This window comes from Marmota marmota, unplaced genomic scaffold (assembly GCF_001458135.2).
Source record: "Marmota marmota marmota unplaced genomic scaffold, marMar, whole genome shotgun sequence".
NCBI lineage: Eukaryota > Metazoa > Chordata > Mammalia > Rodentia > Sciuridae > Marmota > Marmota marmota.
In genome coordinates this window covers 1854084-1878820 of record NW_025999944.1, presented here as the reverse complement: position 1 = coordinate 1878820, position 24737 = coordinate 1854084, and the positions used below count along the sequence as shown (strand labels likewise).

At 40.2% G+C, this 24737-nt stretch overlaps 1 protein-coding gene across 1 annotated transcript in view; it reads right to left on the bottom strand.

The window, feature by feature from the left end:
- Kif13b (kinesin family member 13B) overlaps window positions 1-24737 on the bottom strand; it is a 148883-nt gene that overhangs the window by 78869 nt on the left and 45277 nt on the right. Inside the window, 7 exon segments of the mRNA XM_015499423.2 lie at window positions 11048-11182; window positions 13047-13157; window positions 14490-14702; window positions 16406-16517; window positions 17550-17662; window positions 19897-20031; window positions 22620-22707. Of these exon segments, the coding sequence (XP_015354909.2) occupies window positions 11048-11182; window positions 13047-13157; window positions 14490-14702; window positions 16406-16517; window positions 17550-17662; window positions 19897-20031; window positions 22620-22707 (907 nt within the window).

The following is a 24737-nucleotide window of genomic DNA, read 5'->3' as shown; positions in this document are numbered from 1 at the left end:
GCGCCTCCACTTATAGCTGGGTGGCTAAAGTCATCACCTCTGAAGTCAAAGGCCTAGCACTGGAACAGGCTGAGAAGTTAAAGGCAAAGAAAGAAAAAACACTCAGTCTCCAAATTCCTCCAGCCCACATCGCGGTGTCACTTTCCTACAGTGAAAACTGTTCTTGGCTGAGTTACCCTTTTGAATGTGCTTTGTCATGAGTATGTCTTGTCTTGGGACTGGCTTGGCAGCCAACACAGTATCGCTGCTTCTGACCACCCAAACAGCTGACCACAGTCTGAAACCCAGTGGAACACCTCCGTGCAGACAATCAGAGATGCCAGCTCCTCCCCACAAACCTCTCTTCAAACACTTTCTTTGTTTAACTTTTTAGTTAAAGAACAGATATGAATCAGGGGTTTCTTAGGATGTGCATCTGCATGTTCCAATTTTAACTCTATCACACCAGAAAGGAAAAGAATTCTTAGTTCTGAGGAGCAAAAATGGCTGCCTATTGTAAGTCCCACCCTAACACAGCATCTCCCCTAAAACGTGGTTATCTGTGGCTGATGCTCCAACTGAAAATGCTGCCAACGTCATTCCGAAGCACGGTTAGGGAACATCATTTGTTATTGCTTCTGGGAATCAAATCCAGGGACACTTTATCACTGAACTACATCCCTAGCACTTTGTTTTGTTTTGTTTTTTTAATATTTTTAAAGGGGCTGAGGTTGTGGCTCAGTGGTAGAGCACTTGCCTTGCACTTGCGAGGCCCTGGGTTCGATCCTAAGCACCACATAAAAATAAATAAAATAAAGGTACTGTGTACAACTAATAAATTTAAAAAATATTTTTAAAATTTTGTTTGTTTTCAATGGATCTTCTATTTCTTTCTTTATATGCAGTGCTGAGGGTCAAACCCAGGGCCTTACACATGCCAAGCAAGTGCTCTACCATTGAGCCACATCTCCAGCTCTAGCACTTTGATTTTGAAATAGAGTCTCACTAAGTAGCTGAGGCTAGTATTGAACGTGCCACTCTCCTGCCTCAGCCTCCCAAGTAGCTGGGATTACAGGCATGCACCACCATGCCCACATCATTTTTTAATAGGCAAGGTTATTACACATGTACTGGAAAAGAAGAGTATCAAATGAGAAACTGGAACATGAAATAAAAGTGTATAGTATCTGTAAAGTGCATCTATATATCTAATGCCACATGAACCTGCCAGAGGTGGCTTCTATCTATCTGCACAGAAGAACCTGCAGAACGCAGGCCTCCTCCCTCTTCCTGCAGCACTGCTCCCACTGACTATAATACTTAAGAGGTGCACGCATTATGGTGTGTGTCAAAGACCCAAGTTAACTCACCAGATAGCCAAACACAGCACAGGATACTTATTAACAAAGGGACCTTAACAAAATGGCACAAAGCAATTCATACAGTATACCTCTGATAAAAACTGAGAAATTAGCCAATGTGAGTCTTTAGAAATGCAAGCACACAATTTTCTAATCTTAAAGTTGTTTCCAACTTAATCAGTTCATCTGCTTTATTTTCCTAGTCGTGCTAGTTAATCCCAGATACATGGGGGGGAACCACATCCTGATGTATGTACTAATCCTAGAATTATGCAGTCCATGATATAATTAATTTGCGCTGTGATCCTGACAAAGACTATTTGGAGTACTCCTCACATTATGTGGTCTCAGGTTGATGCTCTTTCTAGGTAGGCACTTACTACCACTGAGCCACATCCTCTGGGGTTTAGGCTCTTACCAAAGCTGCATCTTATCTTTTTTTTTTTTTTTTTTTTTTTGGAGACAGGGTCTCACTAAATTGCCCAAGCTGCCCTCAAACTTGAGATCCTCCTGCCTCAAGCTCCCAAATAGCTAATGTACACATTATCACATGTGTACACCATCACATCCAATTCAAGTTGTCTCTTGTCTTAATATATCCCATGATTTACAAATTTCAATGTGTACCAATATTTTGTCTTTTTCTGTTCCATTCTCTGACTTTCTTAGTTTCTAAGTGACTGACTCTTTTTAAAAAAAAAAAAAAAACAGGTTAGGGGCTGAGGTTGTGGCTCAGCAGTAGAGTGCTTGCCTAGCACGTGCCAAGGCCCTGGGCTTGATCCTCAGCACCACATAAAAATAAATAAACTAAATAAAGGTATTGTGTCCAACTACAACTAAAAAATAAATAAGTAAAAAATAAAACAGGTTAATAATTCATAATTTTTTAATTTTCCTAAGAATTACTGGAAATATAAATTTCCTATCAAGTGGTCCTTTAATATTATTCTCTATTATAAATCATACTAAATAATGGTAGGTTAGTGATTTAACTTGCTGGAAATACTAGAATATCATTTTTTATGAGACTAGGCCAGATGACATCACTCAAAGAATTAAAAGGGAAACTGATCATAAAACCCAAAACTGTTCAGCTTATTCAAATAAAAATAATTTTCTAACCGTTCTGCTGCTATTGTTGCTGTTTTGAGGTGCTGGGGATGGAACCCAGGGCCTTGCACAAGCTAGGCAAGTGCTCAGCACTGAGCTAAATCCTCAGCCCTGTTTTGAGAAAGCATGGCTCCCCAAGTTTAAAGAAGCACTTTACTGTACTCTGTGTGGGCATGTTACTTCACCTTTAGATAATACACCAGGAGTTCATTCAGAGCAGGATCAGCATTCAAATTAACAAGGAAACACTTGTCATCCCCAACTTTGATTCCTGAAGACTGCAGAGAGATTCCCAGGCTCTCTAGCTGTTTCTGTCGTTCCTGTAAAAGTATTAGAGAAGTGTTATTCCTCAGCCACCAAGGCAGTGAGATATGGAAGGCCCTACAATATTTGAATAACTATTCATTACCTTTATAATTCAAATATTATTCTTCAAATATGGCATTCGGATTACTGCTCTTTGTTCTTTATTCTCAACTATGTACAACTTTCTCTGTTTCATGGTACTGGGGTTTGGATCCACTGAGACACATCCCAAGCACTTTTTATTTTGAGACAGCATCTCACTATGTTGCTGAGGGTCTTGGTAAATTGCCAAGACTAGCCTTAAACTTGGGATCCTCTGGTCTCAGCTTCCAAACAATAGATGGGATAATAGGCATATGTCACCCCACCCAGCTCAAAACTATTTTAATTTGTCAATTAATTTATTTAAAAAATAAATCCCCATCAGGGATGGTGGTCTGTACCTGTAATCTCACCTACTTGGGAAGCTAAGGCAGGAGTATGACAAATTTGAGACAAGCCTCTGCAATTCAGTGAAACTCTGTCTCAAAATATAAAGGTGATAAAGTACTCTGGATTCAATCCCTACTATGGGGGAGAGGGGACGGGACTGTAACAATTGAGATATGTCTAATTTGCCCAGGCTAGCCTCAAACTTGCACTCCTCCTGCCTCAGCCTTCAGAGTTGCTGGGGTTGCAGATATGCAACATCACCCAGCTCAATTTTCTTCTTTAAAAATATCAAATTTCTTCAGTTCATCTCATTTAATTTTATATATGTGAGCAAATGTGAGTGTATTTTACTCAGCTGTGGTCTTTCTTAAAAGCAAAGTTTTCAATATCCTCTCCTGCTTGACATTTTCAGTGACTCCTCAGGACACAGGGCAAAGTTGTTCAATGAAGTCCATGGGGCCCTTCCTCCTGGCCCATGTCCTCTCCATTTGCACATCTTGTCACACCTACTTTCAAACCCTGCCCTCAACTCCATGGAACAGGTTCCAGGCCCCTCAAAGTGTCATCAAGGGTGTCTGTGCCTTTCCACCCAGGGGTTTCACACCTCTGCCTTCTGTGCGGAGCAGACACTGGCATCTGCTCACACTAGGTGACCATCAGTTTACCTGACCACTCCCCTCACACGGACCATGGCTATGCGGACATGGATCCGGCCTTACTCATGACTGTGTTCCTACCACTTAGCACAGTGCAGGACACACACTGAGCACTCAAATCATCAGTGAATTCATTTAAAAAAAAAAGAAAAAAAAAAAAAGAACCTTGCCTAAGCACTGTGCTGGAGCACTATTTCACATGGACACAAACAGTAACAGAAAAACTATAGAGGAGGTCTTTCACTAAAGACAGATTTTTCTGACATTTTCCCCCAATGCTAAACTTAACTAGAGCTTCTTAGGCTAGGCTCATGTTCCCACCCTATGCTCTCACAACTCTATATTATTATTTTCTAGCAATGAGAAAAAGTTGCCTCACATTTCAGTGTTTTATGTTACTTTTACTGAGTTGTCATTTGGAAGCGAGATGCTCATAACCTAATATCTATACCAGTGATATTGTAATTTCACTACTAAGTTCCTCAGTTTTACAAACACGTAACAGAATGAGGTGTTCACATCAGAGACTACAAATTATTTGTTTTTAATATTTTTTAAGATTACTGGCACTAAAAAATTAACTATCCCTTCCATAGTAAATCACTGGAAATTATACCTTCTGTATCCTTCAGACTGATTTTGTAAAGTGCAGCTCATGGATCTGAATTTCCACAGGTGCTAGATTTGCCAACAGCAAAGGAAAAACTCAAAAGGGGACCAGGAGCGTCACCTGAACCCCACTGTGCAGATGGCCAAGAACTTTGCTCTCCTGATCAGTTGGGAAACAAACCTGTGCAATCTCCTCGGTTTTCCTCAATTTCTCCTCCCAGGTCACCGTCATTTCCTGGATTAGCTTCTCTGATTCTTCTAGCCGGTCTTTTAGCTCTGGAGATTTCATTGCCTACAAGCAAAATGTTCACTTCATGAAACTGTCTGGACAGTGCCCTGGAAAAAGAATCAGCCAAAGCTAAAAGGACAAAAGTGACTGTCGGCCTCTCCCCAGTGCACAGTGCCACGTTGTCCACCTACCCACAACACACCAACCAGCCAGGTCCCCAGTGACATCAGCACCTACACACTAAGAAGACCACAACAGAGTCATCCAAGGAAGACTCACCTGACCCTTCCTCAACCTACTGTGAAGAGCTCACTCTCTTAAGGAGATAAACACATGAGGCTAGTTAAGAAGGGCTTATTAATTCTAAGTTCCAAAAGGTTTTTACCTAGACTCATGCAAGAGAGTCAGTCTGGTTTCTACTTCTGACGTTTGGAATTTATTCAAGAACACACAGACGAAATGTGTTCATGCTGAAAACTGGAAGCTGTTATTAATACCAGGAAGAAAAGACCAAAATAGAGGACCTTTAAATCTATAAAATTACTTCTGTAAATACAGGCTAAAATTCAACAGGCAAAAACATGGTCAAAATAGCCATCCTGCCCATGCATTCAACTTACTACCAGAAAACAGGTGAAACAGGGTATGGGGAACAGGGCTGTGGGGCCCGCTCCCAAAAGAATCCCAGACAGCTAAGGGACTGGGCAGAAAAGCTAGCTGCAGGGCAATCCTGAATCTGAAACAACACACCATCACTCAAGGCTGTTACCCCCAAGGCTGTCCTACAAAAGGAGTACCACTTGGTTACAGGATAGACTTGTGTGGGATACAGAGAAGACAGCTGAAATAGACCACAGCTACTTCAGTCATAGTTTTCTTTTTCCTATGACACAAACTACAATATAGAAAAACTGGATTATTAAGGTGAATGAGACCTCCATTCTGGTTTCTATCAGTTAACAAATGAGAGACCAAACATCACCACATGTTTGATTTCTCTTCCAATTAGTCCATGCCCACTCTCATTTTCTAAATGAAAATCCAGTTATACACACTTTCTTCTCATTGTCTCTCTCTCCTCCTCCCCTTTATCCTATTAACGTTTTTCCTCACATCTGCTGCCTGAATAGAAATGAAAAGAAACATTTTCTCATTTTTTTAAAAATCTCTTCTATCCAATTCTTGTTAACATCTGTATAAATCTCTCAAAATTTCCAATATGACAAAATTCCTTCATTTATTACTCAGCTCAAATTTCTCTTCCCATAGGAAACACAAAAATTCTTAAAAAAAAAAAAAAAAAAAAAAAGATTCAAGGGGCTAGGGATGAGGAACGTAGCTCAGTAAAGTACCATATAAGTGATCAGACCCCAGCCCTGCCCTCCCCGGGGTCAGGCCTTCAGATGACCATAGCCCCAGCTGACACCTGGACTGCAGCCATGAGAGACCCAGTCAGAACCAGTTTAGGGCTCCCAGAATCCTGACCTATAGAAACTGCAGGGTGATAAACAACTGTTGTTCAAGTTTGGGGGCAGGTTGATCTGTTCCAGCACAACAGGTAACCACTCCTACCATCCCAGACCAGCCTAGGCAACTTAACACCCCAGGCTGCGAAGAAGGGAGGGGAAAAGGGAAGAAAGGAGGAAGGGGGGGAAGATTCAATACCCTCTTTCAGTGACAGAATATCATTAAATGAAGGTTGGGGATGTGGCTCAGTGATATAGCATCTGCCTGGCATGAGCAAGGCCCTGGCTTCAACCCCTAGCACTGAAGAGAAAAAAAGAAAAAAAAAATCACTGCATGATAGAGTCTCAAAATTAAGAAAAAATATTCCATCTGGATAGTAATAGGGAATTCATCAGATCACAAGAAAGCTGTGTTGGGGTAGCACTAACCTAAAGTCTTACTTTGGGAGGGTACCAGGGATTGAACCCAGGGGTGCTTAACCACTAAGCCAAATCCCCACTCTTTTTATTTTGAAATAAGGCCTTGCTAAGTTGCTAAGGCTGGCTTTGAACTTGTGATTCTCCTACCTCAGCATCCCAAGTCACCGAGATGACAGGCATGTGCCACTAGCCCAGCTAGAAAATTCTTACTTTTGAAGACATGAAGTTTTCCAACTTCAATAAATGTAAAAGTTATTAGCATAATCTCTGTGTATAAACTTATTTCTTAGCCTTCTGTGAAACTCTTAGTAATCCCATTTTATCAATGAGAAGACAGAGGTTTGTTCTGATAAAGGAGGTTAAATATCCTGCCTGAAATATTCAGAACCAGTAAGCTGAACAATACTCTAACCCAGTTATATTCTGCTATCAATTGCAATAGGATTTCCGCTCCTTCACAGCTCCCGATACATACTTGGTAATACAGAGGAAGCTCAGACCTGAGAACTAAGTCAGATGACTTGACACTTCTCCAAATTATTTTGCTCTAGTGTCTGCTTCTTCATCCATTACTGACATTTGGTTTTCCAAAGAAAACAAAAATAAAATCATATTGAAGAAGATACATTTTGATATTTGAAAAGGCAGGAAACAGAACCAATCTGGACTTCAGGAAGTGAAAGTCATAACTGCTTATTTCATTCTTCACTTCTAGTCACTGATCTCACATTGTTGGTGCCCCGGATTTGGCAACTTCCAGAAAATTGTCACGAAGAGTTCCATGAGGCCTTAGACAGATTCAGATGTGATATAAAAATGTCACTCTGCAATTCAGTTCAACACAAGTAGCACTGTGCAGCCCTTCAAAGACTACTGCCTGCTGCTGGCCCACACAAACAGCAAACCCAAGTGGGAGATTTGTAACAGCAACTACCAAAGGAGAGAAGTGCATGCATTGTGCTTCGATGTATGTGAGAAAAGGAAACCTGGCAAATGACAAACGCTTGGTATTTTAAAACCCTTGATCGTGGAACAATATGCTTATATTTAAAAATGGCCTCATGCCATTAGGAAAAAGGAAATAGCAACCAAAGAACTGGCGCTCATTCAAGGAGAAAGTATAAAGTTTCTTGTTTACTCTTTAATTGTACAATTAGGCAAATCAGACAAGCTTTGTTTCAAATTTTGCGACTGCAAATTAAATGGACACTGGAAAGAGATTTAATTTGGAAGTCATAATTTTTTAAAGCTGAAAGAACTCTGAAGTCATCAAATTACTTGTCTTCCAGATGAGAATGGAGAGCCAGGAAGACCGATAAACTTCTCCAGGTCAGATGCTAGCTGGGAGCACCGGAGTCCTGGTGGAGCCAGCGCTGTGCGAGCACTGAAGCCCGATGCCCACAACTGTGGTCGGAGAGGGCAGAAGCCCAGCTGGGCAGAAGGGCAAGTCCTGACAGGTCAGGAGGATGCCTGGAAGGCGACACTGGAGACCTGCAGGTGAAGGAGCAGGGCCGGGGAACTGAGGAAGGGGAAGACCACTCCCCACAGAGGGAGCCTGAAGCCCCAGAAGTAAGAGAGCACCAGCACTCTGCACTAGGCTAGGGGTGATGACACCCGGAGACAGCAGGCGAGCAGTCAGGGGTTAGGAGGCGACAGGCTAAGCAGGGACTTGTAAGTGACACTCAGGAAAGAATCTGGACTTGATCCCACAGGCCTAAGGGCAGTTTCTGAAGAGATGAAGTAATTAATTTAGAAAGAAGTTGCAATGTACTATGGAGAAGGGATTGGACCAAGAAATCTCAAGGGAAGTGTCTGTCATCTAGGCAAGACACTGGAGCAGGCTTCATCAGAGAAGTCTCAGCAAGAATAAGAAGGGTTAATTCGAAAGCTATTCATTATCTAAGCATTATCTAAGAGATCCACATTTAGAAGGTTACAAACATCAAGAACACAGCACAATTATTACGCAAACACAATGCAAAAAGATCTCTAAAGAGAAATGGAAAATCTTATAAAAGACCAGCAATTTTATGAGCTCACTGGAAGCAATGTTAGGAACATGAGATTCACACCTGTGTTGAATGAGGATCAGGAAGAATTAGAAAAAGAATCAAAGAAGGAAAAGGATCTGGGGAATCCACAGATCTGGAGAGGCCTTGGGGAAACTATTTATGTTCTGGAATACATTTCCCCCTTTTATTGGCACATCATAATTATACATCGGAATTTCTTAAAAAAAATTCCAATGTATAATTCCGATGTATCATAAGTAGGGGCATTTCTTAAGAAATGATCTTGGTGCAAAAGTCAGAAGTGATAGAAAAAAGGTCTTATGAGTTTCTTTGTTGTTGTTTTAATTATAGATAGACACAATATCTTTATTTTGTTTACTTATTTTTATGTGGTGCTAAGCGTCTCACATGTGAGAAGAGCTCTGCCACTGAGCCACAACCCCAGCCCCTCTTACAGATTTTTAACGGGGAAAAAATGACAAAGTCAAGTATACATTCAATTTATTTCTCAACCTAAGAATTAGTTTAGAGCTGCAATTACAACCTAAGTTCTTCAAGTATTATGAACAGTTTTCTCATTATATCCTACCAAAGATTGGTGAAGTCAAGCAAGTCCCCTCCTGATGAACCCTGCCACTAGAACACAGCCTCCACAAACACAGATGCGTGGGGCACTCAGCCAGGCCCCAGGCCCAACCCTGTCTTGGTGAGTTCTGTGCCCTCTTCCTCCTCTGGCAAATAGAACACTGCTGTTACCTACGAAAAGTGACTGAGATGCCCTGGAAAGCACCTGACTGTCCTGAAACAGGTTCCCCTGGTCTTCAGCTTATGCAATGGACACTCAATTATTTCTAGGCCATTTTAACTACTGTCAGCATTTTAAATAATCTGAAGCAGTAACACTGAAATGACAAGGACAGTAAAACTATTCTTTTACTTACTTGCTTATATATTTATTTTTGGTACTAGGCCACCTCCACTAAGCCACCTCCCCAGCCCTTTTTATTTTTTATGAGACAGGATCACACTAAATTGCTTAGGGTCTCGCTAAGTTCCTGAGGCTGGCTTTGAACTCATCATCCTCCTGCCTCAGCCTCTGAGCCACTGGGATTATAGGCATGTATCACAACTCCTTTAATTCTTTTAAGCCTTTTAATTCAGGTACATCCAGAGAATAGTCATGTGTGATCAGGAATGCTTCTGTGAAAGTTGGAAGAATAAATGTCCTATGTAGATGATTTCTGGAAAACCAGGAGGTTATCAGGGTTAATTACACATTCCTGGTAGTAAAATGACTGTGATACCCATTTCCAAGTGGTTTTTAATGGTCAACATCTATTTATCTTTTTGTTTTAAATTTCTAATTATATTGCCTTTTGGCCAAAGGAAGTAATTCTGTGTCAAATTCCTCCACTGTAAGCATTACACAGAAGCAGAACCCAGGGACATGTATATAAAGGGTGCAACAAAGCACATCCAAGTGGTGTACAGTTTCAGGTTCAAAGATGAACACTAGGAAGAAACTCTGGGAGCATGTGGAGGCCAGGAGAAAACTCTGCCTCCCTTGACAAGGGCTGCTCATATCAGCACCAGGCCCTTCTTCTACCNTTTTTTTTTTTTTTTTTTTTTGGAGACAGGGTCTCACTAAATTGCCCAAGCTGCCCTCAAACTTGAGATCCTCCTGCCTCAAGCTCCCAAATAGCTAATGTACACATTATCACATGTGTACACCATCACATCCAATTCAAGTTGTCTCTTGTCTTAATATATCCCATGATTTACAAATTTCAATGTGTACCAATATTTTGTCTTTTTCTGTTCCATTCTCTGACTTTCTTAGTTTCTAAGTGACTGACTCTTTTTAAAAAAAAAAAAAAAAACAGGTTAGGGGCTGAGGTTGTGGCTCAGCAGTAGAGTGCTTGCCTAGCACGTGCCAAGGCCCTGGGCTTGATCCTCAGCACCACATAAAAATAAATAAACTAAATAAAGGTATTGTGTCCAACTACAACTAAAAAATAAATAAGTAAAAAATAAAACAGGTTAATAATTCATAATTTTTTAATTTTCCTAAGAATTACTGGAAATATAAATTTCCTATCAAGTGGTCCTTTAATATTATTCTCTATTATAAATCATACTAAATAATGGTAGGTTAGTGATTTAACTTGCTGGAAATACTAGAATATCATTTTTTATGAGACTAGGCCAGATGACATCACTCAAAGAATTAAAAGGGAAACTGATCATAAAACCCAAAACTGTTCAGCTTATTCAAATAAAAATAATTTTCTAACCGTTCTGCTGCTATTGTTGCTGTTTTGAGGTGCTGGGGATGGAACCCAGGGCCTTGCACAAGCTAGGCAAGTGCTCAGCACTGAGCTAAATCCTCAGCCCTGTTTTGAGAAAGCATGGCTCCCCAAGTTTAAAGAAGCACTTTACTGTACTCTGTGTGGGCATGTTACTTCACCTTTAGATAATACACCAGGAGTTCATTCAGAGCAGGATCAGCATTCAAATTAACAAGGAAACACTTGTCATCCCCAACTTTGATTCCTGAAGACTGCAGAGAGATTCCCAGGCTCTCTAGCTGTTTCTGTCGTTCCTGTAAAAGTATTAGAGAAGTGTTATTCCTCAGCCACCAAGGCAGTGAGATATGGAAGGCCCTACAATATTTGAATAACTATTCATTACCTTTATAATTCAAATATTATTCTTCAAATATGGCATTCGGATTACTGCTCTTTGTTCTTTATTCTCAACTATGTACAACTTTCTCTGTTTCATGGTACTGGGGTTTGGATCCACTGAGACACATCCCAAGCACTTTTTATTTTGAGACAGCATCTCACTATGTTGCTGAGGGTCTTGGTAAATTGCCAAGACTAGCCTTAAACTTGGGATCCTCTGGTCTCAGCTTCCAAACAATAGATGGGATAATAGGCATATGTCACCCCACCCAGCTCAAAACTATTTTAATTTGTCAATTAATTTATTTAAAAAATAAATCCCCATCAGGGATGGTGGTCTGTACCTGTAATCTCACCTACTTGGGAAGCTAAGGCAGGAGTATGACAAATTTGAGACAAGCCTCTGCAATTCAGTGAAACTCTGTCTCAAAATATAAAGGTGATAAAGTACTCTGGATTCAATCCCTACTATGGGGGAGAGGGGACGGGACTGTAACAATTGAGATATGTCTAATTTGCCCAGGCTAGCCTCAAACTTGCACTCCTCCTGCCTCAGCCTTCAGAGTTGCTGGGGTTGCAGATATGCAACATCACCCAGCTCAATTTTCTTCTTTAAAAATATCAAATTTCTTCAGTTCATCTCATTTAATTTTATATATGTGAGCAAATGTGAGTGTATTTTACTCAGCTGTGGTCTTTCTTAAAAGCAAAGTTTTCAATATCCTCTCCTGCTTGACATTTTCAGTGACTCCTCAGGACACAGGGCAAAGTTGTTCAATGAAGTCCATGGGGCCCTTCCTCCTGGCCCATGTCCTCTCCATTTGCACATCTTGTCACACCTACTTTCAAACCCTGCCCTCAACTCCATGGAACAGGTTCCAGGCCCCTCAAAGTGTCATCAAGGGTGTCTGTGCCTTTCCACCCAGGGGTTTCACACCTCTGCCTTCTGTGCGGAGCAGACACTGGCATCTGCTCACACTAGGTGACCATCAGTTTACCTGACCACTCCCCTCACACGGACCATGGCTATGCGGACATGGATCCGGCCTTACTCATGACTGTGTTCCTACCACTTAGCACAGTGCAGGACACACACTGAGCACTCAAATCATCAGTGAATTCATTTAAAAAAAAAAGAAAAAAAAAAAAAGAACCTTGCCTAAGCACTGTGCTGGAGCACTATTTCACATGGACACAAACAGTAACAGAAAAACTATAGAGGAGGTCTTTCACTAAAGACAGATTTTTCTGACATTTTCCCCCAATGCTAAACTTAACTAGAGCTTCTTAGGCTAGGCTCATGTTCCCACCCTATGCTCTCACAACTCTATATTATTATTTTCTAGCAATGAGAAAAAGTTGCCTCACATTTCAGTGTTTTATGTTACTTTTACTGAGTTGTCATTTGGAAGCGAGATGCTCATAACCTAATATCTATACCAGTGATATTGTAATTTCACTACTAAGTTCCTCAGTTTTACAAACACGTAACAGAATGAGGTGTTCACATCAGAGACTACAAATTATTTGTTTTTAATATTTTTTAAGATTACTGGCACTAAAAAATTAACTATCCCTTCCATAGTAAATCACTGGAAATTATACCTTCTGTATCCTTCAGACTGATTTTGTAAAGTGCAGCTCATGGATCTGAATTTCCACAGGTGCTAGATTTGCCAACAGCAAAGGAAAAACTCAAAAGGGGACCAGGAGCGTCACCTGAACCCCACTGTGCAGATGGCCAAGAACTTTGCTCTCCTGATCAGTTGGGAAACAAACCTGTGCAATCTCCTCGGTTTTCCTCAATTTCTCCTCCCAGGTCACCGTCATTTCCTGGATTAGCTTCTCTGATTCTTCTAGCCGGTCTTTTAGCTCTGGAGATTTCATTGCCTACAAGCAAAATGTTCACTTCATGAAACTGTCTGGACAGTGCCCTGGAAAAAGAATCAGCCAAAGCTAAAAGGACAAAAGTGACTGTCGGCCTCTCCCCAGTGCACAGTGCCACGTTGTCCACCTACCCACAACACACCAACCAGCCAGGTCCCCAGTGACATCAGCACCTACACACTAAGAAGACCACAACAGAGTCATCCAAGGAAGACTCACCTGACCCTTCCTCAACCTACTGTGAAGAGCTCACTCTCTTAAGGAGATAAACACATGAGGCTAGTTAAGAAGGGCTTATTAATTCTAAGTTCCAAAAGGTTTTTACCTAGACTCATGCAAGAGAGTCAGTCTGGTTTCTACTTCTGACGTTTGGAATTTATTCAAGAACACACAGACGAAATGTGTTCATGCTGAAAACTGGAAGCTGTTATTAATACCAGGAAGAAAAGACCAAAATAGAGGACCTTTAAATCTATAAAATTACTTCTGTAAATACAGGCTAAAATTCAACAGGCAAAAACATGGTCAAAATAGCCATCCTGCCCATGCATTCAACTTACTACCAGAAAACAGGTGAAACAGGGTATGGGGAACAGGGCTGTGGGGCCCGCTCCCAAAAGAATCCCAGACAGCTAAGGGACTGGGCAGAAAAGCTAGCTGCAGGGCAATCCTGAATCTGAAACAACACACCATCACTCAAGGCTGTTACCCCCAAGGCTGTCCTACAAAAGGAGTACCACTTGGTTACAGGATAGACTTGTGTGGGATACAGAGAAGACAGCTGAAATAGACCACAGCTACTTCAGTCATAGTTTTCTTTTTCCTATGACACAAACTACAATATAGAAAAACTGGATTATTAAGGTGAATGAGACCTCCATTCTGGTTTCTATCAGTTAACAAATGAGAGACCAAACATCACCACATGTTTGATTTCTCTTCCAATTAGTCCATGCCCACTCTCATTTTCTAAATGAAAATCCAGTTATACACACTTTCTTCTCATTGTCTCTCTCTCCTCCTCCCCTTTATCCTATTAACGTTTTTCCTCACATCTGCTGCCTGAATAGAAATGAAAAGAAACATTTTCTCATTTTTTTAAAAATCTCTTCTATCCAATTCTTGTTAACATCTGTATAAATCTCTCAAAATTTCCAATATGACAAAATTCCTTCATTTATTACTCAGCTCAAATTTCTCTTCCCATAGGAAACACAAAAATTTTAAAAAAAAAAAAAAAAAAAAAAGAGTAATTCTTGCCTACAGCCAAGGGGAGGAATTCAAATTCTAGCTCATCTTAGACCAAGCTGAGCACGGCCAAGCTGAGCCTCATACCTCTGCCTTGGTCAGCTGTTCACGGAGCTTCTCAACTTCTTCCCGGAGGTCCCGGATGATACGAGCGTTGGGATCTTCGTTCACTACAGCATGATTGACAATGTGCTTGGCTCGATCCGCGTATCTCAATGTTGAGAGGGTTTCATCGTAGTTGTCTGCGGCTGGGCTCACCGTAGCCACCATGGCTGTCTTGCTATTACCCCCAAGGCTGTCCTACAGGAAGGGAAAAGAGTGAATAGGGCCAGTGTGGCAAATGCCGGCAATCCAGGAGAGCTGCAGGAGGATGGCAAGTTCTAGGCCAACCTAGGCATCTTAGTGAGAACCTTTCTCAAAATTAAAAAAAAAAAAAAAAAAAAATTTCAAGGGGCTAGGGAATGAGGAACGTAGCTCAGTAAAGTACCATATAAGTGATCAGACCCCAGCCCTGCCCTCCCCGGGGTCAGGCCTTCAGATGACCATAGCCCCAGCTGACACCTGGACTGCAGCCATGAGAGACCCAGTCAGAACCAGTTTAGGGCTCCCAGAATCCTGACCTATAGAAACTGCAGGGTGATAAACAACTGTTGTTCAAGTTTGGGGGCAGGTTGATCTGTTCCAGCACAACAGGTAACCACTCCTACCATCCCAGACCAGCCTAGGCAACTTAACACCCCAGGCTGCGAAGAAGGGAGGGGAAAAGGGAAGAAAGGAGGAAGGGGGGGAAGATTCAATACCCTCTTTCAGTGACAGAATATCATTAAATGAAGGTTGGGGATGTGGCTCAGTNAAGTAATTCTGTGTCAAATTCCTCCACTGTAAGCATTACACAGAAGCAGAACCCAGGGACATGTATATAAAGGGTGCAACAAAGCACATCCAAGTGGTGTACAGTTTCAGGTTCAAAGATGAACACTAGGAAGAAACTCTGGGAGCATGTGGAGGCCAGGAGAAAACTCTGCCTCCCTTGACAAGGGCTGCTCATATCAGCACCAGGCCCTTCTTCTACCTCCAAATCTCCCCCAGCTCCTGGCCTGCGCTCCACTCCCTATATATTCTCAAACACAGTGTTTTCTCCCACCAATGAGAAAATGAGCCCCACAAAACTAAACCAGGCATATAAACTTATTTCTTCATTAAAAAAAAGTATTAGATGAAAGATTTGTTCAAGGTTGACACCCTGTTAGTAATTCTACCATCCTAGAATTTACATCCTCTAAGACCCAGACCAATATCTATTATCACAGCATCTTTATGAAGCCCGAGGCTCTGGGGAATCTGGAAATAGTCTCTCTGTCACCTACTTCGGCCACAGAGCCCCCCATAAGCTCATGCTCTACTGTGTGTGAGCACCTTGCCTTCCTACCTATAGACCTACGCCACTGGGGGGCCGATTGGCTCCACTGCCCTGTCCATACCCTCCTCCCACACTTCATACAGATCTCCCTTCCTCCCTGTCCCTCTTTCCAGCTGAACTGAATTCACCAGCAAGCAGCCATGCTCTCCCCGGTACCCTTCAGCAACTTCTCCAAGAAGGTGAAAGCACATTAAACGATCATCAGTGAAGCCAAACAGAAAACAAGGTCCCAACTATCAAAGGAGTCTGAGAAGATGGGGCAGCCCAGCAGAGGGTGTCCTTTCCTGTGACTCCTACTGTCACATCAGCACCAGGCCCTTCTTCTACCTCCAAATCTCCATGAACAACTGTGTGATTTAGTGTGAGCCCCACAACCCAGGCATGCAGACTCTGGAGGAAGAGGCTGCCAATTACTAGAAGAAACCTGGGCTCACTCAGCCCATGGAAATCACAGTTGCCAGACCCCTTCAGTAATTATAGATCTGAACACCGATGGAGGGAATGATCACTGGAAGAGATTAACAGTCTTTTCCTTTTTGTAAACTATCAAACATTTGCCAAGAAAGAGAGGGAAAATACTTACTTTGAGCAGCCACGTGAGAACTGAGTCCCGATATGGAACAAATTTATTTTTGTTTTTGCCAGCACTCTGATCTGCTAGAGCCGAGATTACCAGACCGAGAGTTGTAAGGGACCTGCATGGTGCAACAACCAGAACAAATAGGAAAAATGGAGTATGTCAAATGTCACCTTTAGCCAGAGATCAACACCAAGATGCTCTCTACATGCATGTGAGCAGCACTGTGGTCAGCATTTTGTTACTGTTTTAAAACACAGCAATTCTAAAGAGCCACTGTCCCTTTTGCTTAGCTCCTCCCCTTTTTTGCATTTTTGTAGATAAAAATGTGAGTGGTAAAACATTAGGTCAAGGTGAACACAAACACTACATATCTAACAGACAGAAGTCATAAACACAAAATAGTAATTAACACACAGAACAAGGCAAAAATTAAATCTATAAGATTCAATAACAGCCCAACCTCTGGATGACGGTGCCTTATAATCCCAGTTATAGTTGGGGTTATAACTATAGTTATAGTTGGTCACTAATGATTCACTGTATGTCCCTGTGGGAGTCCTAAGGACAAAGAGACTCCAAACCACAAGGAGCCTGAGGGAGTATGGAGGAACTGTTGACAAAACATGATTTCATAAAGTCTTGGCTTGGACTAGATAGCAGGCTTAAGAGGGCAAGCCCAGTGTGGCTAGGGCCCCTGGCAGATGTCCAGACAGTAGCACACGGGTCACAATCAACCAGACTGAGACCAATTATCATGTTCTCTTCTATAATTCAGATCAGTGGTTCTCAACTAGATGGTGACTATGCCGCCACAGGGAAACCAAGCCACTTCCAGAGTCTGAGTAATCACAACTACACTGCCCTCTAGTGGACAGATACCAAGGATGCTGCCAAACACCCTGGAGGCCAGGACCCCCAACCCTCAGGACAGAGAGTCACCCAGAAATGCCACTAGGGCTGTCTGACAGAGGCTGGACTCCTCAGCCCCATCAGACATCTCCATGGAACATAAGATGAGCCCATGACATTGAAAATACCAGAAAAAACTTTAATTGTCCCAGAATCATCTAATCATTTAAGGACCACGATGTTCTCCATTTGGCTGTAATTCGGGAAAGCAATAGGAAGTTGCTTCTGAAAGGCTTACTTGTTAATGTTGCTGCCCTCCTTTAGCCGGTCACCAGCAGCTCCGGTTTTCGTTGCTCGTTCGCTGCCAGCTAAATCAACCAAGCTCAGTTTGCCCACTTTCTCCCCAGATGTCTACAAAGTAAATTGACACATACGAAGGAACAGTTAAAATAGCAGAAACCAGGCTGTCTCAACCAACTGGATTTATTATCTAAATCTTTTATTAAAGTCATTTGTTGTTATTTCAAAATCATTTTGTGCCCCTAAAAACACTGTAAGAAAACTGTACAATCCAGCAGTGGAGGCACACAAAATTTACAGACCTCTACTAATCCACACAAACTGAGTAATTAGCTCAGAAAAACAGTGCCCCCCCAAATGGGAGGTTTTGAAAGGAGTCCAATAAAATTTTCAGAGCAGTATACAAAAGACTTAGAAGATGCAAATTTTATTATGATTTGCAACTGCGCTTAAAACTTCATGTTTACCAAAATCTTTAGACAAAATACATTCTTACTAATGTAAAAAATATTAATCTGACTTATCCAACAGAAGAATCCTCAAAACAAAATTTCATCTAATGCATATATAATTTCATTTTTATTTTTTATAGTTAATATATTTTAAAATATATATTTTTTAATTTTTTAGTATAGATGGACACAATATCTTTATTTTGTTTATTTTTATGTGGTGCTAAGGATCGAGCTCAGTGCCTCATATGTGCAAGGCAAGCGCTCTGCCACTGAGCCACAACCCCAACCCCTAAAATATTTTTAATAGCTGGGTGTAGATGTACGTGTTTGTAATCCCAGTGACTTGGGAGGCTGGGACAGTAGGATCACAAGTTAGAGGTCAGCCTCAACAACTTAGCAAAACCCTCAGCAAATTAGCAAGATCTGCCTCAAATAAAATATGAAAAAGAGCTGGGTTGTGGCTCAGTAGTAAAGCACCCCTGGGTACAAAAAAAAAAAAGATATTTTTTATATGGTGATATTTTCCTTTCTCAAGTTGCATATGTAAAACAGGTATTTTATACTTCAGCAGCAAAAAAAAAAGAAAAGAAAAAAAAAAAAAGAAATGTAAGAAACCAGTGCCAAAAATCTACAGACTGGATCATTTGAAAAACTTTCCTTTAACATACATTTATATGTATTACCATAAAATAAATATATTGCTAACAAAAGGATATTTAGCTTTCCAAATCAAAATACTTTTAGTTTAAAAAAAAAAGTCTTCAGTATGTTTTTTGTTTTATGCTGAAAAGGAAATAGGAAACAAAGAACTTTTTGTTGCTACACTAATCTTGCTGTGATGGTTAAAAAAAAAGAAAAGAAAAATATGCTTTCAGCAAATAAAAATCCTGCCAAAATAAAGCACTTTGCCAGGGTGATTACTTTAGATTCTGGTATATGAAAGTGATGCTCTGAGGAACGGGCATCACAATAAAATATATAAAAATTCACACAAAGAGAAAGAAAATATATGAGTCGACAGATAAGTTCTTAATGTGGCAGAAACATTTACATATCTGACTCAGTCTACTCATCACAAGGTTCCAAACTAAATAATCAAAAAATACTCTACAAAATCTAGCAGCTTTGTAGTGCCATTCCCAGAGGGAAGCGAATCCTGACCCTGGTGTTTGGCAGAAGGTAACACTGCAAAAGAACCTCTACTGATGAAGTGGAGCATTAACATCTGCTCACACAGGCAGCCAGCAGCTAAAGGTTCTAACACTGCTGTGACAGGGCTGTGGGATGGGTTCCACCTTCCCATAGCTGGACAGCGTGGGAGCTAAGGCCTCCATCTCTAAGACTCCCTTGCAGCCAGGATTCAGAATGTGGCGCAAATTCTGTCAATCAGATCTCCTTGTTAAAGATCTGGAAAGCAGAAGTAAAATGCCCCTTTTGGCTTTTTCTGATGGCAGACAGGATCATGGAAACATAATCTAGCACATTCAGCTTCTAGGATGCTAAGAGGCAGCTGCTTTGACAGAAGCGATTTCCTTATTCCTGCTTCCTGATCACCCCTGTGGGATGTGCCTTGAACCCAAAGCTCAAAGGGTATCCTCAAAGATGGCACCATCCTAACAGACCATATCCAAGTGGTTCATGGAATTATTCCTAGAGATTCCGCCTAGAATCCAATGCTTCTCAGGTATTCCAACAACTCTGCAGTCACCTAATTCTCTACACTAAACCCCTTTGTGTCTACCTGAAGAGGCTTCTGCTTCTGGTCTAGACAATAAGTCCTGGTTGATAGTAAGTCTGGCTAGGTCTTTAATTCATCTAACATCTGAAGAGAAAAGGTAAATGATGATAACTTAAAGGTACTAAAAAAAGGCCATGCACCTGAACACTTACCCCAGATTTCACATCATACAGAGTATGTGTGAGGGTGATTTTGAAGACTGCATGGGATCGGCTACTCTCCTCATTCATGTTGGTTGCAGCAACTGTCCGAGATTTGTTTCCCTCAGACATCAAAGACTCAATATCCTAAGTGAAAACAATTCAGTCACACATCTTGTTATCTGTATAATAAACATTAAAACCTGCTATACTACAGAGCGCATTACAAGTGTAACTGCTATGTGAACAACATTTGGAGTTCACATTGTGTTTTGCAATTAATATTAAGACTCACAGAATACAAAAGCCAGTACTGTCTCTGAAACCCAACTAAACTACATTTTTTCTACACTTTCTTTCCAAAAGAGAGTGGCAGCTTTGACTCAGAAAAGTTTAGAAGCTACAAATATACCACAACAAATGCTCCATGACAATTATGCCATGCCCACACCCATCTACTTGAGAAAGTTGAAAAACTTAGTTTCTTTCATTATAAAAGCAGAATTTCTTTCATTATAAAAGCATTATACACCTATAATCCTACCTAGCTGAGCAGCTGAGGTAGGAGGATAGCAAGTTCCAGGCCAGCCTAGGCAAACTGGCAAGACCCTATCTTCAAAAATAAAATCAAAATGCTGGGTGCAGAGGTACATGCCTGTAATCCCAACAACCCAGAAGACTAAGGCAGGAGGATCACAAGTTCAAGGAGTCTCAGAAACAGCAAGGCCCTGTCTAAAAATGAAAAGTAAAACAGCTGGGGATGTAGCTTGGTAGTAGAGCACCCCTGGGTTCAATTCCCAGTACTGCATAAATAGAAAAATAGATATTTTAAAAGGGATGAGGATGTAGCTCAGTGGTAGAGCACTTGCTTAGCATGCATGAAGCCCACTACTGTTTAAAAAAAAAAAGTAAATAAATATATTTTAAAATAAATTAGATAATATAAATAAGCAAAAATCAAATAAAAATAATTTACTTGTAAGCTCTTTACCCATGCATATTATTTCCCACATACTGGGCACATATCTTATTGGACCTGTTCTTAAAAACGAGAATATCAAGAAACTAGTATCTGTAGAGATTTGCTACTTTGTTGCTATTACCACTCAAAGAGAGACAGTATAACAGAAAGAAAGGTGAGATTTAAAAAATAAATTGGTTTAGTTGTAGATGATTATTTTTATGTGGTGCTAAGGATCAAACCCAGGGCCTCACCCATGCGAGGCAAGCACTCTACCACTGAGCTACAACCCCAGCCCAAGATCATGGAATTTTCATTTAAAAAAAAATGTTATAAGCTCTAAAAGGGTTATTTGACCAATCTGAAAAATCTGAAACTTTAATTTCATTAATTACAACAAAGAGTTATAAAACCATCTACTTAGCTAAGCAAGTGGCTCAGTGGTAGAGCTCCTGTTTAATATACACAAGGCCCTGGGTTCAATCCATAGCACAGAAAATAAATAAATAAAACTAAATCATCTACTTTACAAGAATTTTCATGAGGAACAAAAAAGATGGTACATCTGAAAGAGCTGTCTAGTTGCCTACTATGAACCCAGTAAAGGAACTCTAGCTAAGTGCAAGCAGCAGAGCTGGGAGATCACATTTCCCAGATGCCCTTGCACCTCAGTCTGGCCCCATGACTACACTTTGGCAAATAAGATGTAAAGTATAATAGAGACTATCTGGGCCACTCTCCTTAAAAGGAGTGGCTTGCCATCATATCCTGGTTCTAAGATTTGTCTTGAACTATGAGAACATAGCCGTTACATCTCTCTATGTGGGGTGGGGAAGAATCCAGGTCCCTAATAACACCTTGGAGCCACCAAACCAGCCTCTACCTCCAGACTTCTTTTACATGAAAACGTTATTTAAATAACCATTCGTTCCTCCACTCCGATGTATACTGAGAGCATCTACCTTAAGCCAGGTACTTTCTGGACACTGAGGATAAATAATGAATAAAACAGATAATAACCCACACTTCAAAATATTAAATCCTGGGCTGCGGTTGTGGCTTAGTGGTAGAGTGCTTGCCTAGCACGTGTGAGGCACTAGGTTCAAACCTCAGCATCACATATAAATAAATAAAAAATAAAGGTCCATCAACAACTAAAAAATATTTTTAAAATATTAAATCCTGTTATGTTTTTATTTTTTTTAGTTGCAGATGGACATAATACCTATATTTTATTATTTATCGTTATGTGGTGCTGACGATTAAACCTAGGGCCTCACATGTGCTAGGCAAGAGCTCTACCACTGAACCCTAGACTCGTTACATTTTTTATGTTACCTGCAATTGAATATTATCCTAAACTGACACACATGTGTGGAAAACTTTGCAAATCATATAAGATTCTGTTTATGCATATTAAGTAAAAAAGAATAATGTTTAAGGAAAAATTCAACATGATAGAGAAAAAGCCTCAAAGTAAAAACATTAACTGCAAAAGAAGTATAAAATGGTACCAGAATAGAAAAACAACAACAAAAGGTAAACTTCACCACCAAACCCATTTTAGCTCTGTTAAGCCTGAAAACCCTAAGGCTTAATTTTAAGACCTCATCATATTTAGCCTACATTTATTCTCTGGTCTCATAATCCACTGACTCCTTTTTACAACTTTTTTCTAAAAAGTGATTATTAAATGATGCTATTGTAAATTTAATTTTTAAAACAAACAAAAAATACACTAAATTTAAGTAGTTCATATAAAGAATGCTGTTACCTTATAGCTTGTTACAGCCAGTTTAGAAAGTCCATCCACATAGGGTCCCAATACACTATGTTCTCTGACTTTCAAGGTCTGACGACTTCTGTTCATGACAAAGAACAATTTGTTTTTAAAAGGACTCAATTGTACTTTACAGAAATATGTTTCATTCAAGAAAGACCCCAAATAAAAACCCAAACTGGCCTGATCCCCCGAAGAATTTAAACCAAACTCTAAAATCTCCACTCCAAAGAAAAACTTCATAATGTGGTAAAATACCACATTACTCAAAAGGGTACACTGTAGGACGTCTATTTACTACTGCAAAGAATGCAGAGTCAAATAAATAAAACAATCCCCTTGTCATATCACAGAATGTGGCACAAATGTTAACTGTGCAAGAAAAAGAAAACTACAGACCCAGCTCAATCATGAATAAAGACAAAGAAACAAAGACAATGAAATGAGTCTAATAATGATCTAAAAACACAACCCTGGGCTTATCCCAGGGCAGCAAGGTTGTTTTAACATGGGGTGGGGGTCAACGCATTTCATCACACCGACTGACTGAAGGGAGAGTGGGGAGTATGATCCCTCCAGTAAGTGTAGGAAAAAGGATTTAATAAAACGAAAATTAAATACTTATTCATAATTTTCTTTAAAAACAAGCCAGTTTGCAAACAAGAAACTGATAAACCCAGTAAATGGGTTTGCAAACAAGAAACTGATAAACCCATTTGGCATCTGCCAAAAATGAAGAATATATGTAGCACGCTTAAGGTTATAAGCCAAAAATTTTTGTTGAGATGTTAGTCAAAGGGTATAAAAAGTTTCATTTAGGAGATTCCAGAGATCTGTTGCACAGCATTGTGACAATAGTCAATAAAAATGTAACGTATTTAAAAATTGTTAAGAGTGATCTTTAGATGTTCACCCTATAAAGATGTATAAGGTGATGGACATATTGGCTTGATTTCATTGTTCTATAATATATACATATATCAAAACAGCACATTTCAACCCACAACAGATATAATTATTATTTATTAATTAAAAATTAATTTTCTTCAAAAGAACATTTGTTGATGATAAGATTTCTTATGTTCTTTAGTTTATCTGTACTTCCTATTATGCATGTGTATTCATTTTGACTACAACATTTTTTAAAATAAATAATGAACTGGAATGCTTAAACTTCTGTGGTGGTTCTCTAAGGTCGGCACTTGGCTTGACATCCGTACTCCTTTACAGTCTGCCCTTGCCTCTTCCTTTGTCTCAAATCTCCTAATCCTTGGTGTGGGCTGGAATTCACGAGTTTCTACGCTTTGACAGACCTTGGGGCTCCAGAAGAGTAAAAACGGCGTTTTATTAGTTTTGGGGTCTGCAGTTCCTAGCACAATTTCTGACACATAAGAGTCACTCAGGGAATAAACCTGGCTAACAAAGTGATATGAGAATCAGGCAATAAGAAAGACTCCAACGTGTTGGCTTACATGATGTGGAAAGAAGGCTAGCAACAAAAACAGAGAAGAGGGGAAGGAATGGTGGTGAAGACTTCATACAATGAGCAACTAGCACAGAAACTGAAGCCACACCCAACCACTAGTACCCAGGAGAAAGCAAGCAAGCAGAAGTATTCAGGGTAAGATAATTAGCAGCTAGAGACTTATCTTTTATGTAAGCAGCAGACTTAAGGAATGGGGAAATGACTTAAATCTAAAATGTTATTGTCCTCTAGTATACCATCTATAATTTAGAATTTCCTAATGATTTGAAATCTTTTAGTACCCTAGGATCAATATACAAGGTCACTTATTGCTACATAACTATAGATGAAGTCAGATAGTCACAAAATTTAATTCTCACCTCTTACCCCAGGTTATATGCTATTATTAATTTTTTTCCTTTCATTTTTCCCTTTTTTCTGTTTTCATTAGTGCATGATAGTTGTACATAATATTGGGGTTCATTTTGACATACTCACACAAGCATGGAATATGATTTGCTCCACTGCAGTTCCCAGTACTTCCCCCTTCTCTCCCCACCTCCCTCTCCCACCTTTTCCCTTAGAGATAATGTAGACTGTATTATGTCCCGAGTACAGCAACATAATTACATATCTAGATGGTGAAT